This window comes from Brachionichthys hirsutus, chromosome 11, assembly GCF_040956055.1.
Source record: "Brachionichthys hirsutus isolate HB-005 chromosome 11, CSIRO-AGI_Bhir_v1, whole genome shotgun sequence".
In the NCBI taxonomy this organism is placed as follows: Eukaryota; Metazoa; Chordata; class Actinopteri; order Lophiiformes; family Brachionichthyidae; genus Brachionichthys; species Brachionichthys hirsutus.
The window spans coordinates 8629059-8645802 of record NC_090907.1 but is presented as its reverse complement, the minus strand read 5'-3'; the positions used below and the strand labels follow the sequence as shown (position 1 = coordinate 8645802).

At 37.3% G+C, this 16744-nt stretch overlaps 1 protein-coding gene across 1 annotated transcript; it reads left to right on the top strand.

Moving 5' to 3' along the window:
* Window positions 1-7488: 7488 nt before the first annotated feature.
* On the top strand, window positions 7489-14971 carry trpc4b (transient receptor potential cation channel, subfamily C, member 4b). Its single transcript, XM_068745105.1, has 10 exons — window positions 7489-7869; window positions 9056-9574; window positions 12092-12428; window positions 12652-12791; window positions 13009-13322; window positions 13436-13631; window positions 13741-13935; window positions 14124-14165; window positions 14279-14368; window positions 14459-14971. The coding sequence occupies exons 1-10, from the start codon at window positions 7489-7491 to the stop codon at window positions 14969-14971; spliced, it is 2727 nt and encodes a 908-aa protein (XP_068601206.1).
* The last annotated feature ends 1773 nt before the right edge of the window (window positions 14972-16744 follow it).

Below are 16744 nucleotides of genomic sequence, written 5' to 3'. Positions count from 1 at the left end.
GCTTGAGATTCACGGTCTGGAGGGGGACTTTGTCTCCCTCTCATGGCTGGCGCTGGGTTGGTTACACGCCGTTTTTCCACCAGGATATATCACTTCTATCTTATGCAGTTTACTCAGTTAATCTAAAAAAAAAACCCTGCTCCTGACAGTCAAAGTGTGCGTCCAGCACCTCTGCAGTATACCTGTTGGGCATGTTTTCGCAGTGACAAATGATTCTAACTGCATCAGAACGCGAGGTGGTGTGGTAAGTCTGCAGTCACACCAAGCAGAGCGAATGGAGAGAAATCACTGCAGGAACTGGCACGATACTCTCCTAAACTACGAGTCGAAGGTTCTATTTGTTGGACTCCTCCGGTGACACTGGCGTATTTACTGATGCACTGCTGTCATCACACAGATCCTCCATGTGCCAGACGTTTCCCTCAGCAGAGCATTCTCCTCTGGCTCCTGACAAGCCCAGTCATGATTCAGGATCTCTCTGCTGCCACTCATCTGGAGAACCAGTGTTGATGAAGAGGACACACATGCAGACATTATGGAGCACGAAAAGGCAGGTCAAAAAGACTTAGTTATGAATGTACACACATTTAAAAAATGAAAGACAAAAAAAATAGTGTTTGTTCCTTTGTAAATGTTGCATGTTTAAATGGGAATTATATCATATGTTATTGAATACCTGTACCATGCCTCTTGCCCATAGCAAGCTGGGATAGGCTACAGCAACACTTGTGACCCGCAAGGCTGAAAAGCGGCTGTAGATGAAACCATCATCTTATCTACAAGAAAATGGATGGATGGATGGATGACATTGAATGGTGTTTTTTTTCTAATTGTATTTTTAAATATACTGTTTTTAATGAAAACAACATAATTTAAATCAACTTATTGAAGAAGAAGAAAATTGCACTTCGGTGTTTACTGAGTTTCCTGTCTGGGCATGTGCAGACACACGCTACCACAATGTTTTTGTTTTAGCCTTTTGACTGCAAGCTTTGCAGCATGGCACAGAGAACATCCACAGTCTATAATGAATGTTTTGCTCTGAAGCAAGCAAATAGTAAATATAAATTTAGTTCAAAAGTACAAAGTAATAAAAAAAAGCTATTCAATACTAAAATATTTCAATGCAACAAAAAAATATATACATGGCTTTAGACAAAATTATTTGGGCAATGTTTGGCATAAAATCAGGTTCATTCCAAAAGCCACTGTAGGTTTCCGTTTGACACGGTAGCCAAGACATGCTTTATATTACCTCAGCACTAATTGTTTTTATTTGGTGTGTTTCCACATTGCATCAAAATACCCTGAAATTGAAATAAATCAGACACAACTTTGTTTTTAATTGTAACTCACTAAACACTGTCTATTTGATTTACCAGCCTTTGTATGCATCAAATGCAAATGTGCAGGCCTACCTATGCTTCCCTGTCAGTGTGCAGCATTCCTAGCGCTTTAAATCGTATGGAAGAATTTGACCTCAATTGTGCTCCATCTCCTCTGATTCGTTTTAGATAATTTTCATTCCATTGACAAAGTTGTTTGTGTAGTCATTGTGTTTGCACCTGCCTATGGTTGTGCATTTATAACTCACAGCTGGCATGTGTTGAAATCGGTACACAGTAGCTGTCATAACAAATTGTTGCACTGGACACTGTTGACTGGGCCCAATTATAAATATAGCCCAGCAAACTGCAAGGCAAAGCCCCCAGGACTTGACAGCTCCTAGTTACAAGAGAAAATGAAAAAGAAGATGAACAGAGCACTGCTGTCAAGCAGTGATGGCAGAGAGGGAGTTGGATCATACCCAAACCTTCAGGCTTATTTTTGAGGAAAGAGGAAGTTTGATGATATTCTGTCATATCAGATTTAAATCAAATTTATCTTAAATGACCGTGTCTTCAGAAAAGAGAGAATTTCAGTTTATAAAGTAAGTGAAGACTCCAAAGTGCAGGTGATTTATTGTATATGGTGAGGGTTTAGAGTGACGTGCTCACCTCTAAGTTTAACATTTATACAGTTTCACCCTACAGTTTGTCTCAGTATTGCTTGAACTTTTCAGGTTAATAATAGAATGCTGACCCCACTTTTGCCATGATGACTATTTTAGTTTATTAATTCCACATCAGGGACAATTTGTTCGGTAATTGAAACTGAATATACTCTCAAGTCCATCCATACAAAGCAACATGCAGTCAACTGGCAGCCAAATCCATCTTTCCCAGTTTATTTTACTCCTGGGATACCAGAGAACTAAAAAGGCTGCAGAAACAGGCAAGCTTAATCATATTGTTTATTTGTGCTCCTACATTCCCCAGGTGTGTGTTTGGACCTGTGCTTTAAGACTATGACATATGGCCATAGTGCTTACAAAAATACACAAATTAGGTTGATTTACAGTACGCTTTAAAAAAGAATGTAAACATTATTTTGCTTCACAGAAAACGAGACAAAAAAAAATTCAAGTATAAAAAAAATTAAGTGAAACAACAACTTCTAAGATAGGGCTATAAATCTATATGTGTGTGTGTGTGTGTGAGTGTGGCCGGCCTCAGAATTTTGCAATTTATCTTCACAATGCAGGAGTAAGACCACATGTGCTTTGATAATAATAATCACTTGTCTAATTTGGAAACCCCAAAAAATGTTCACAAGGAAACACTCCATAAATTTTCATTGTTATGTGACAAATGACACTTATCAATGAAAACAGATGGAACTGATCTACAGTTTGAATAATTAGGATTATGAGGCTTTTAGGAAGGACTGCTTTCTTTATGCCACCTATTATTGAAAATATGGAACTTTTTTCTAAAATAAATGTTTTTCTATGCATTACTTCCAGGCTGGAGTATAAGAGAGCTAATTTTATTCTGCCTTAAAAAAAAGGGCACCGAAGTCAGGCAGAAAGGTTTGGACCTTTTTAAAATTTAAAATAAAAAGGATGGTTCTGTCCTGCTAGTTTTGAAAGTATCATGACAGGGCATGAAACGAAATGAGTTCTTAGACATTACGGTAAGTCAGTTCTGATCAGAATAATTATGAAAAGCATCTAGAACAGAATGTGAATTCCCAAAGAATGTTCAGTGAAGAATTCACTTTAAGGTGTTGTTGCACTCTTAGGACATTGTATTATAGAGAGATTTTAATGAACTATGAGATGTAATGCTGTGCTCAAGAGACTCTGACAGTGCAAAAGCAATGGGGTATCAGGGTAATGTCAAAAGTGCCATCATTAATTTCTAAATAACTTGGCTGATGTGGTGGCAGTTAAGGACACATCTAAAAGCCATATGGAATCATTCATCCATAACCAAAAACTTTATTTTTGATTTAGGAGTTTTTAACGATATTTATGTGGCGCTTTGGTCATGTAGAGGTCAAAAAAATATATAATTTTGATGAGTTTTAAAACAGAGAGCTACTTAGCATTCATGCCCATCCTGTCAGAGTTCATTTTCAACCATTTTACCTTCCGCCGATGCGACGGTGAAGAATTCACCAGTGTTGGTTTGTTTGCTTGTCTGTTAACAACATAATTCAAAAAGTTACAGATGAAACTTGATGAAATTTTAGAAATGTTGGGAATGTTACAAAGAACAGATTATTAAATTTTGGTGACTACAGTTAAAATAAGCGGCATGTTTTTGGTGTTGAAAAAAAAAAAGAGAAATGGAGATTCATCCGGCGAGAGCCATGAGCCTTTTTAGTTTCCAGCTGTGTTGAGCTGAATGCATTTTGGCTCTGCTCTGTGTGATGTAAGTTAGGGAGCAAGTCAGATGAAACAGAATGCATTCATTAGGTGCTCATGGAAAAGCTACACACACCTGCACAAGCGAGGAACATTTTTCTCTTGGATGATTATGTTTCAATATTATCAATGTTATTGCCAGGATTTCTTTTTATTTACTGTAATCATAATTAAGTACAATTTGTTAAATTTACCCTGCCATAATGAAATTAACTGCCTCTGATTGACACACACACACACACACACTCACACTCACACATCCATCCCCTGCTGACAGCTCTAATAAGTAGCAGCACATAAACTGACAAACTCTTGCTAGTTTTTGTCAGCTGATGAAGTGCCGCTGGTCTCATTAAGTTTGGTAAATATCCCTGTAGACAGACATAAACAGAAACTATAATCTCCACACATCATCACCTACAGATCCTTCAACAGATTCTGCTCATATGCTCTTTTTAATATGCTCATTATTGAGCATATCTAGAATTTTAATCATTTCTACAATTTGGTTTTTATTTTTTGCATAGCAGAAAAAATCATACAGAATTAAAATATGTGTATTTTAAATCTGGTACTTACATAAATTCCAAAAAAACATGTGCAATTTACTTCACTATCACTTCCAGAAGGTGACAACAGCACAATTTACAGTCTGTTGCACAGAAATGTATGTAGCATAAAGTTTTGCATCATAAATATATTATTCTGAAAAAAAGCTACGTTATTTATTGGAGTAATAATGAAGTATAATCCATAGTTATTTGAATGTATTTATGTAGTTCAAGCAAAAAACCACAATTAAAACAAGAATAACAATGTTTGAAAAGAAAGAGGAAAAAAGAGGAAGAATTTACTGTATATTTATATACTGTAAATTCCTACACCTTTCTCACTGCTCCTTCATTAAATCAAAATACAATTCATAAAAAAAAGAAATATCTAAAATGTATTTACGACTGTTTTCCAACCAACCCATAGATTACACCTGCTAAATCAGATCAAAGTCAAACTACTTTGGTTAATATATTATGAAATGTTGAGTGGAAGTAACATAAAGCTAACACTTTACTTTGATTTATATACAGTATAAACAATACTTCACAGTGATTCTGTATCTCTAGATGACACAGTTAAGAATGTCAAGTTATATACTGCTGCTGTGTTGCTTCAGCGCTGGAAGACTGGCACGTCTAATTATTTCAAGACCTCATCTAATGACTTAGAATTTCTACTTCTAGCTTGAATATTGCATCAGTGTTCATTTTTAGAAGCAGGGTCATAGCCTGGTCGAAACATGCGCTGGACTGCAATGCCAAATGTGCTCTGGACATGTAGTGAGCAAAGACTGATTACCTCCTGTGAAGTCAAAAGAGATATGTATTATGTATTATGCATGTTTTTTGATGCTTAAAATATAATTATTTAACATTTTTCTCTTAAAGTATGCAAGTAATTTGTTAAAAACTATTTTAAATAATAAACAAAAGCTTCAGATGGGAACAGACTCCATGTAGGCTCAGACAAGACTATTCTTTTGTTTATTAAGAAAAAAAACTTGGTTTATAAGGGACTGATATCATGCTTCTGGAACTGTGTGCATCTGAATCTTAAAAAAAGAAAGATTGCCAATTGCATCTTTTAGCACAAAATTCAGATTTATTAATTTATTTATACAGACCAAGTGTTGGCACAATGGCAATGTCACCATGAAAGTCAGGTACGACAAGTGAGAGCACTACAATTGACAATACTAAAATGGAAAATAGTTTTTACTAATTCATTTGAAATCATATTACTGGTATCAACTCAACAGAAATGCCTATAGTTGTTTACAGTGATATGAGACAATATGCAATATCAGTCACTAATGGTGTTGTATTGAGAATAAAAGCAAATAGATTACTTTATGCAAAAATAAATTCCTTTTGAAGAATAGGAAGCAGCACAGAATAGATTATTCACTGTAAAACATGCCACAGCTTTCCTTTTAGTACCTTATTGCTTTCCAGCATCTCAGAGCGTGGTTGAAGCAGCTGCTGTGCAAATACTTGCCCCAGGGAACATCAAGCATTTATAAAAAGAAATGTTTTCATCTGAAATGTAAGGGTCCTCATATGGCCCTCTTTTAGATATTACCTGCTATTTTGAATGTTCCAGTCGAATTACCTACCATGATCAATTAAATTAAGGTCACACAGTATGTTCCGCTCGTATCCAGTAATCAGAAAATACCATTGGAAGTAAGCAGTGGAGGGCTGCTGATGACATCCGACTGCAGCATGTGAACAAATTCAGAGCAATTCCTTCTGCTAGACTATATGTAATGCATGACATGTGTTTTATACCAATCTACTACCACAAAATTAAATGAGTGATGTTTTTTGTCTTATTGCAGATATATTTAGATCAGTCTTGTAAATTTAAGATAGGCCATGCTCAATTATCAAGGCATAATGAGATTTAAAATGAATATTTAATGAAAGAAAAGACAGATCAGATATTTTTTGTATTAAGACTATATTCTCTTATTGTACTGCTGGTAAGAAATATGCTGCATAACAAAGTGCACAAACCAGATGGCTGTGCAGATAAATGCAATGAATGTAATGAGATAATAGCTTCAGCGAGAATGATAATGACCACAAGTCCTGTAAGTGGGAGATTGGGTTCATTCAAATGGAGGGAAAATGCTTTTTATCATGCACAATGTCCTCTCACAAACATAGGGTGTGCCGCAATCACATTGAAGCAGGCACACTTCCTGTCTGGTACATGCTTATTACAATGGCATTGAAGAAAAGGAGGAAGTTTTTAATGTGAACCCATAATTCATGCAGCAAGGGCCACTAGGAGGTTGTTAGTGTTAAGTAAAGGTTTTTATCAGGTTTATTATGATGAAAGATGCCTAAATGTAAATATGTTATCACAGTAAATCAATGTTATGTGTATATATATATTATTTTACTTTATCTTATCATATATTGCTCTCACTAGATTTGGGATTAGATAGATATATTAGAGCTGTCTTGTTCTTCAGCAAAGGTGAGACAGATGATCAGCCAAAATATGTAGTAGTAGTATGTAATATGTAGTAAAAATATGATTGAAGATTAAAATAGATTGCCCAATGTCGTTTATGGTTGCTCTGCATCTCCACAGCTCTGCGACAGCTGACGCTAAACATTAAATTCACGCATAACGCATCATCCGAAATTCCCTGACAGCGAGAGCGCTAAAGGGGTGGGCAGAAGATGACACGGAGACTTCGGTAACAAGATAAGGATGCAATCACGCATGTTTCCTTCCTGCCAGCCACAGTCTCTGGCTCTCCGTCGAGTCAGCACAAGCCGTGAGGTAAAGTTCCAGCGTCGAATGAGGCTTTTATTTTACATTATGAGGCGTGTTTTTTTAGGGATAGTTAACTCTTGTAGTAATTTACTGTCTTGATGTTTATCTATCTTATGGAAAACAAATGTAGTTGTATGTTCATACTCGAGGACTGTTTCCAGAATAATTATGTTTGCTTGAAAATATTAAATATGCTTTGGGGGCATTCCCATAATTATAAACTATTAATTTATCTAACAGTTTCTAAATTGGTATAAAGCGTGGTTGAGGTGGATAAGCCTACCTGACGTTTAAAATATCAGTTTCTATGGTTGTAAAAACTGAATTCTGACAGATACATTGATGACGGTTATATTTCTCCTGCTAGAGACTGTGACGCTCCAGCAGCAATGTCACAGCTGTATTACGGGAAAGCTGATAACTCCACCACGCACAAGGACCGCATCCCTTTGCGGATTGTGCGGGCCGAATCGGAGCTCTCTGCCATGGAGAGGGCCTACCTGGGGGCTGTTGAGAAGGGGGACTATGCCAGTGTGAAAGAAGCCCTGGAGGACGCAGAGATCTACTTCAGGATCAACATCGACTGCATCGACCCACTGGGGCGCACGGCGCTGCTCATTGCCATAGAAAACGAGAACCTGGAGATCATAGACCTACTGCTTAGTTATAATGTGCATGTGGGTGACGCGCTGCTTCACGCCATCCGCAAAGAAGTGGTTGGGGCCGTGGAGCTGCTGCTGAGCCACAAGAAACCACGTGGGGAGAAACAGGTAGGTCTTCTGTAGGTCTATGGTAATATTTACAATTCATATAGCTGGAGACATTTCTCATATTGAGCAACGCTTCACCCTAAACTTTATTTTTATATTTCATTAATTTTGAGTTCACAAAACCTTTTTTTTTCTGAGCCTTTTGTATCAAAACCAACCTAACCATAAAATTATTATTTTTTTAAACAGTATACACTTATTTGTATAGTCCGATAAGATAAGATACTATAAGATTAATGTAATATATACCTTTATTGAGCCCCTTGATGGGAATTCACATTGACATTGCAGTTTAAGTGACAAAGTAGCAGCAAGACATTACATGAAAAAAGTGTAAAATACCTTTAAAATAGTACAAAAAAGTGTGGCAGGAAGATAAATACTGTAAAATAGAAGTAGATTGATACCAGATGAAGTACTTGTTGATGCAGCTGGATAGTTTTACTTAACCTTTACTTGTCTAGACCCTATAAATAAGAAGGTTAAATAAACAAACAAAAACTAGGACATTATTTTCAAAACAAGAAAATTAGTGCCACATTTCTCGATTTAAGATTTTAAATCTCATCCAGAACATTTAGCAGTGTGGTTAATATATGTTGCTGCCTATTAAGACTGCGTTCGACTGATGCAGTCTGTGTGAAACGCACCGATGACCTAAAAACAAAAGCGTGTGATGCCGCTAATCTTCCTTCACAGCAAATGCTGATAACTGTGTAAACAGGTAAACATTGTGTGCACCTTCATGCTCCATGTATCAGTTGGTATTAGATGATTTCCTTATTTTGTATTTAAATACATTTGTGATCAAATGTTTCTCTATCATTTACACATCAGACATTTTTAAGCTGGCAGTTACTTTAAAATACATTCTTGACATGTACTGTATGTGTTTTTTTGTTTGTTAATGCTTCTCAGTCTTTGTAGAATGGATGTGGTGTTTGTGAAGAAAACAAAAACACTGTAGTTTGGAGTCAACTCAACCTCAATCCATTAGCTTTGTGTTCACACTTAGACCTTATGGGCAGAGACTAAAGCACGATGGAATTGGATCAATAAGATTCAAATTAGCTTCTTCAGTTCCTGTGGGGAATTAGGAAGCAGTCTTCTGATGTAAACTATCTGATAAAGTAATATTGTTGCAGTATTTCATGCCTTCTTTTGTGTGTTTTCTCTCTCTGAAAAGGTCCCACTAATTCTGCTGGACAAACAGTTTTCAGACTTCACGCCAGACATCACTCCAATCATCCTTGCAGCCCACACCAACAACTATGAAATCATCAAACTACTTCTGCAGCGAGGCGTTTCCATACCGCAGCCACATGCTGTTCGATGCAATTGTGTGGAGTGCGTGTCCAGTTTAGACGTGGACGGCCTTCGTCATTCACGCTCTCGGCTGAACATCTACAAGGCGCTCTCCAGCCCATCCCTCATTGCCCTCTCCAGCGAAGATCCCTTCCTCACAGCTTTTCACCTCAGCTCCGAGCTGAAGGAGCTGAGCACAGTAGAGAACGAGTTCAAGTCAGAGTATGAGGAGCTGTCCCGCCTGTGTAAACAGTTTGCAAAGGACCTCTTGGACCAAACTAGAAGCTCGAAAGAACTGGAAATAGTTCTCAACTACCGTGACGACATCAACCTTCTGCTGGATGAGAATACTAATGATCTAGCTCGACTGAAGCTGGCTATCAAATACTGCCAGAAAGAGGTAATCTCTTTAATGATTATGATAACCTTTTTGTTAGAAGAAAGCTGCAACCCCTCAGGGCTACACTTGTCTGGATAGAAAAGAAAGATAGTGCAAGTAAAGTGACGCACAAGGATTTGTCTTGGTAAAACTTGGTATTACAATTCATAAAGGCAAAGTACAGTGAAGGATAACAATTAAAGTGATTGGACATCATGGAGCTAGATTACAAGAACGTTGCCAAGATGGGCTGTAAATGGCTTGAGATGGGTGGAGATGTCCATGGGGATTTAGAACAACATGTAATTGTCAGACTGGCTTTTAGAAATGCATTACAGTAGCTCTTTCAGACAGCTCCGTGACAGATCGATAATTGGGGATAATGATGGAATAGATGATGTCCATTTCCCTGAAATACATACTCATAATATTTCAATTAGAGAGTGAATGTTTTACTGTCTTATCATCTTCTTTATAGTTCTTGTACGCTGGATAAATATCACCTTAAAATTTACACATAACTACAGCAACTGAGTGAATGTTTAGTACAAGTACAAGATAATGTTATGTATTGTACTGCAAATACATTCGATGAACCAGGGCGCACACTCTAATGCAGAACGTCTAAACTGGCAAAAGATTTATTGCTTTATTTAAAAAAATGTTTTTTAATGCATTCGAGGAATTAAACTCAGTCCCTTAAAAGACACAATTAAATGTTAACAGTAAGATATAAATGTTCTCATTAAAGATTTGTTGGGGCATATTTCAGATGCAAGTTGGATTAATCTCGAAAGTTTTGTGATTTGACTTCGTCTTAGAGAGATCAGTGCATGTAGGTCATTTAGCACAATAGTAAAAAGTCAGAGAGGAGTATCGTTCTGATTTCAGGGTCTGGCGCTGAGGGAGGTGACTGCTACTTATGTTAAAATAGAGGAAGCGCCACTACAAGCCTCGGTGCATCAGACTCCAAACTGACACCACAGAGCTCAACAGCAGGAAGTAAAATTATGTGTGTTCACTGCTTGTACCACATTTCTGAAATGGCGTGGCTGAGCGGCAAGTGGAAGGCTGTTGTGAACTTCAGTATGCCGTGTTGTGTATAAGGTACATAGAATACCATTTTCTTTCATCTATTTGTGGAGGAAACAGAAATATAACACCCGTACTTCAGGTGTACAGATCTACCGGGTTGCCATTTTTGAAAGTGCACCAAATTATTACACAACCTGAATGGACTAGTTAAACCAGCGGCTGGACATGCTCATAATTGGAAATCTCTTCATTTCATATCTCCGCTAAAATGTTTTGTGACCTTTCTGCATTCAGATATATATTTAAAATCATATTACTATGCAAGCAGTGATTCTATTTACACCATTCATGTAAGGAAAGATGAACTGACATGTTATCTACAACCCAACCAACATTTCAGGATAGGTCTGAATTATCCTCTGAGGAAATGTTAAAGGTCGTATTCACATAAAATCATTAGGTGTTTTTAATTAGCCTACTGATTGGCAGCACACATAATTCTCCCTTAGGACACAATTAAAACTTGTTTTTGAATGGAAGACTGGATGGGGTGATTTTCACCTTACAGAAAGGTCTAGACTACCCAGATGCCATCTTTTGCCCCAAGTCATGTTCTGACTCCTCAACTCAGAAGGACAAACAGGAACATTTAAAATGTCAGATTCAGCATTGATAAATTACCTCATTACACTGAATTTAATGCAACATAGTACTGTAATGGAGGCCCATTTAGCTCTAATTTGGTTAAATTGAAATTAACTTCCATCAGCATCAACAGATGTCCAACAAATGCTGAGATCAAATCTCACAGACCATATAAAATGTTTATGAGCAGCACATCTTAACTCTTAGAAGCATGTTCTGCATGCTTGTAACAGTTGTGATTGTTATTAATAATGTTATTATTACTAGTTTTTTTTATTTCAGGTTTTTACAAATTATGTGATAGAATAGATAGATGGATAGATAAATGTTTTTCTGCCCAGTGGAAGAAAATGCAGAATAATTGTCCATTTTTAGGTGTGGTTTAGCAGCAGGGGGTTTAGCAGTGTTTGTCCAGATTCCCAGATATTAGTGGAATGGATTGCCGTTTCCAAAACTGAGGCAACTTTATATGCTTATTGAACGTCCTTACATACAAGGACTACTCAAGCGTCATGTAGGAATAAAAGGAAGGTTCTTCATGTCCCGCTGATTAGCATGTAAAGAGTAAACACAGCACGTTGAAGACCACTAAAAAGGTAATTATTTATTTTAGTTTATTATCACTTTTTTAGCATCAATTTAAACTGACTTGGGGATAAGGATCTGAAAATCAACATTTCTATTTATTTTCAAAAATATAAATAGGATTACAGCTTCACTAAACTAGATGGCACATCACACGAATAAATAAACATTGTGGTTGCAAAGATGGATAAATCTGATTCGTTGAATGTTTTCTGTCTGGATCTCAAGATGAGGAGAGTTTAAGATTAGATTACGACGCTCTCTTTCTTTCAGTTTGTTGCTCAGCCCAGCTGTCAGCAGTTGCTGGCCTCCCGGTGGTATGATGAGTTCCCCGGTTGGAGGAGGCGACATTGGGCTGTAAAATTCATCACGTGCATCTTCATCGGCCTCCTCTTCCCACTGTTATCCATCTTCTACGTGATCTCTCCAAACAGCCGCTGTGGCCTGTTCATCCGTAAACCTTTCATCAAGTTCATCTGTCACACTTCTTCCTACCTGACCTTCCTCTTTCTACTCTTCTTGGCCTCACAGCACATAGTGTCTCCACAGCCCAACTTTCAGGGCCCGCCACCCACCACTGTAGAATGGATGATCCTGCCCTGGGTGCTTGGTAACAACAAACAGACCCATACATACAGACTAATATAACTCCCTGTGCTGTCATATTGTGCTGTTCATCTGCACACTGTCACACTCATTAGAAGAAAGTTAAACTAAAGTGATTACATGGTCATCTGTACGCTAACAGACTGGCTGTTGTAATATTTCCTATGGAGCTTAAGTGCGGATGTAACAATGATAAATGATCTCCGGTGTTTGTTCATCTCTCCAAGGCTTTATATGGGCTGAGATCAAACAGATGTGGGCAAGTGGTTTCCATGATTACTTGGATGACTGGTGGAACTTAATGGACTTCATAATGAATTCCTTGTATCTTGCAACCATTTCGCTGAAGATTGTTGCCTATACAAAGGTACTGTATATTTTATAGAGAATTACACAACCACAGATCCGACTATGTTCTTATCAACAGAGTACATTCAATATGTATTGTAAAATATAGCAGTTTCTCTTAATGGAAGAAAAAAAAAGTACAATCGGAGACTAACATTATAGTTTAATTTTAGTAGCGAAGCTGACTCCTGTTCTGAAAACAGTACACTTTTAATGCTCCCCTTTTTTTTTCTTAGTTCAGTGGGCAAAAACCCAGAAGAAGCTGGGAAATGTGGCACCCAACGTTGGTGGCAGAGGCACTGTTTGCAATAGCCAACATCTTCAGCTCCTTGCGCCTCATCTGCCTTTTCACTGCCCACTCTCATCTGGGTCCCTTACAGATTTCATTGGGCCGAATGCTCCTGGACATCCTTAAGTTCCTCTTCATCTACTGTCTAGTGTTACTAGCCTTTGCCAATGGCCTCAACCAGCTCTACTTTTATTATGAAACGGAAGCAATCAATAACTGCAAGGGCATTCGCTGTATTAAACAAAACAACGCCTTCTCAACGCAAGTTATAGCTCCTAAATAAATTGTGCCTGACATTTTTTGCAATTCCAATAATTAATAGGTTTGTTTTTAACCACAGAATGATTTGATTTATGTGTTATCTTTTTCTTCAGGTTGTTCGAGACATTGCAGTCATTATTTTGGTCCATATTTGGCCTGATTTCTCTCTATGTAACCAACGTGGAAGCAGATCATGAATTCACTGAGTTTGTGGGCAGCACCATGTTTGGCACATACAACATCATCTCCCTGGTTGTGCTTCTGAACATGCTAATTGCAATGATGAACAACTCCTACCAGCACATTGCTGTGAGTGTTGCAGCAGCTTACCTATTTTATGGTTTTGCTACCAAGCTAATTTATCTTTAAGGCACTTTCTATAAGGATTTGAATAATCACTGGTTGTTTTGCATTTCAGGACCATGCAGATATAGAGTGGAAATTTGCAAGAACTAAGTTGTGGATGAGCTATTTTGAGGAAGGAGGGACTTTGCCATCTCCATTCAATATAATACCAAGTCCAAAGTCAGTTTATTACATAATTGGGTGGATAAAGAGGCATTTCTTTAAGCGATCATGCAAAAAAAGACTGGAAACCTTTGAAAGTTTGGGGGTAAGTAGTTTTGAAACTTTTGTTCTAATCTTGGTTGTGACATTTCAATGTAAATATTTCCAATACATTCCATACATACATAGTTGTCTTAACTAACTGCTAAAACATCTTATTGCAAAAGGAAAGGGAAGAAAAATTCACCCTGCACTGCAAATAAATATAATTTGTTGCTTTCTTTTTAATTGTAGGTACGAGCATCTGAAAATGTAAAATCAAACCATGAGTATCAGGTAGAAATCTGTTTTCCACACTATACTGATACTGTAACATTTCTAATTTGTGTTATTGTTTTAGTCTGAGATGCTATGTAGCATTGCTTGTTAAACATATGCATATGTTTTAGGAGGTTCTGAGGAACCTCGTCAAGCGGTATGTGGCCGCAATGATCAGAGACGCCAAGACAGAGGAAGGCTTGACGGAGGAGAATTTCAAGGTCATTATTTTTATTCAGTATTTTAATTTCCATTGCATGCTTGTTTTTCCTTGTTGGTGTTTTTAAATCTTACTTCTCAATTATGAACAGGAGCTTAAGCAGGATATCTCCAGCTTTCGCTATGAAGTCCTGGGAATGATGAAGGGTAAAACTCTTGGCGGGACCACTGGCAGAGTTGCAAGCTGCACCTTGGCTTACCCTGGAAATTCATTCAAATATTCCCCAAAATTTCCTGTTGATGAGCCTCAAGAGAAGCTGAACATGTTTAATTTAGCCACTCCATTTCAGAGCAAGGCTAAACACAATACTAGTTCTTTTTTCTCTGACAGGCGAGCCAGCTGCTCTGTCCTTCTGTCCAGTAAAGGACAGCCTCACAACATGCTATCCAATGATGTTGCAGAAGCTGGGCGTCTTCAGAGAGGAAGCAGGCCCCCCTCTCAGACATGTGATGAAATGTATTCTCTGTCAGAGAAGGATCATTTCGGATCTGCTGAACAAAATGAGGAACAACTTCAAACTGAGAAAAACTTACAGAAAGAAGAGAAGGACCTTCAGGAAATCAAACAATTCTGTAAGGAGCATGCCAAGCAAGTGAAAAATTGACCAGAGGAACTGTAAAAATAAACGAGTGTTTGTCTGTCAAATGAAAAACTTCAGTTTTTAAACATTGTAGAATTTCATTTTCCATCATCCAACTAGTTTAACTACTTCTCTCATTGTAGACAATACTTTAGTTCAATCATATATATTATATTAAATTAACATCCTACAATGTGTATATAATGGTATAATAATTCCATTGTATGACAATATATTACATACTTCCCTGCTCTCTCTCAATGTGGGACACAACAATGCTGGGTGAGGCCTGACCTCGATGAGTGCTGAGTTGTGAAGTAAGGTTGTGATTCATATTTTACCTTGAGCATTTAATTCTGAAGAGCCCTGAAACCCTGCTGCCTCCTATCCAAATCCACCTTGGTATATCCCTTTACTGTGAAATATTAACGCTCTCATATCTAATGGATAAATTATTACTTTTCATTTGCTGTTTGCACAGTATGGTGGCTCACCTTTTTTATTTTATTTTTTTAAACAAAGCGAACAGCAAGTAAACACAATTGTATTTTACTTGGGCAAATTCTGTATTGAATATGGAGAAATTTTCAGGTTGATCAAGCATCAAGTTAATTCAGAGATTGCGGTTGATTCTTTTGCTCCTCTATTTATATACGTATTTGCTTGGGGTGTGAAAATATAATGCATAACTCTGCTGTTTGAAGAGTAATTTAGTGCAATTCACTTAAACTTTGTGAGATACTAAAAATTTAAAAATGAATTTTAACTCAAAAGAATTGTTTCCAACTTTTTGAACCCAGACTTCACATCCCATTCAACAGGGAGTAAACTTTAGTCCATGCAATCTAATGCAATATCAACAGAGAGTGCATTCGTCACAAGAATAACGAATCTGACACGGATTCCAATGAATTTTGATTTACCTTCCCGTTAAATTTTCAACTTTCATCTTGTTTACCAGATGAAATATTTCAGTGAAGAGTCATCACCTTATTTTTCTTACAGTCTGGGATGAGTCTGCCCACACAGTAGTTGCAGCATTCACATGGAACTCCTCTACTTTTCCTTTTGTACTTTGTGACCTGAGTGATGAGACACATTATTCAGGGATTTGTTTTCTTATTTGCAAAATAAAACCACTGTTCATTTTACCACATTGATCAGTTTTCTTTTTCTTTGGTATTGATGATGTAATTCTTCCCTCTATTCCAGTGGCTCGAGGTTGTTACACAACCTTCCACAAAAGTAAATTGACCTTATTTTCTGTGCTTCATAATTTGCTCTCACCACCAAGGAACAGTGGCAGAACGTTAAAACGGTTAATTGATTTAGGACCTGCATGAGACAGTGAGGCACATTGTGGCATAATGATTCCAAATATATCTGTTTTATGCCACTTTATACCTTCCCAACATACAAAACATTGATAACAATCAGCCTGTGAAATATGATGCATTGTTATAAATGTAAATGCCCAGAGATATAATAAATGTAATTCTATTAAATCTAGCTCTACACTGAAAAGCTACAACTATAAAATCCCACTTGTGTGTTAATGCATCACACATAATGATCCATTAGTACAGTAATATGACTCTGAATAGGGTCATTATGCTTTCAAGTATATTTTGTGCTAACCCACCATTATTGTGATTAGACTTCATGGCATAGATTATTATAGAGGGCATTGTGGATGGGAACAGGACATAATGACATCAGTGACTGATTGATTCGATAGATAGAAATAGCTTCCAGGCAGGTACAAGAAAATGAGGACAGTTAAGCAGGTGTGCATAG

Excerpts from the sequence above, each read along its gene's own strand:
- trpc4b (XM_068745105.1), top strand. The coding sequence starts at position 7,489 with ATGTCACAGCTGTATTACGGGAAAGCTGATAACTCCACCACGCACAAG. Across the intron at positions 7,870-9,055 it reads AACCACGTGGGGAGAAACAG|GTCCCACTAATTCTGCTGGA; the intron begins GTAGGTCTTCTG and ends CTCTCTGAAAAG. Across the intron at positions 13,936-14,123 it reads AAACCTTTGAAAGTTTGGGG|GTACGAGCATCTGAAAATGT; the intron begins GTAAGTAGTTTT and ends TTTTAATTGTAG.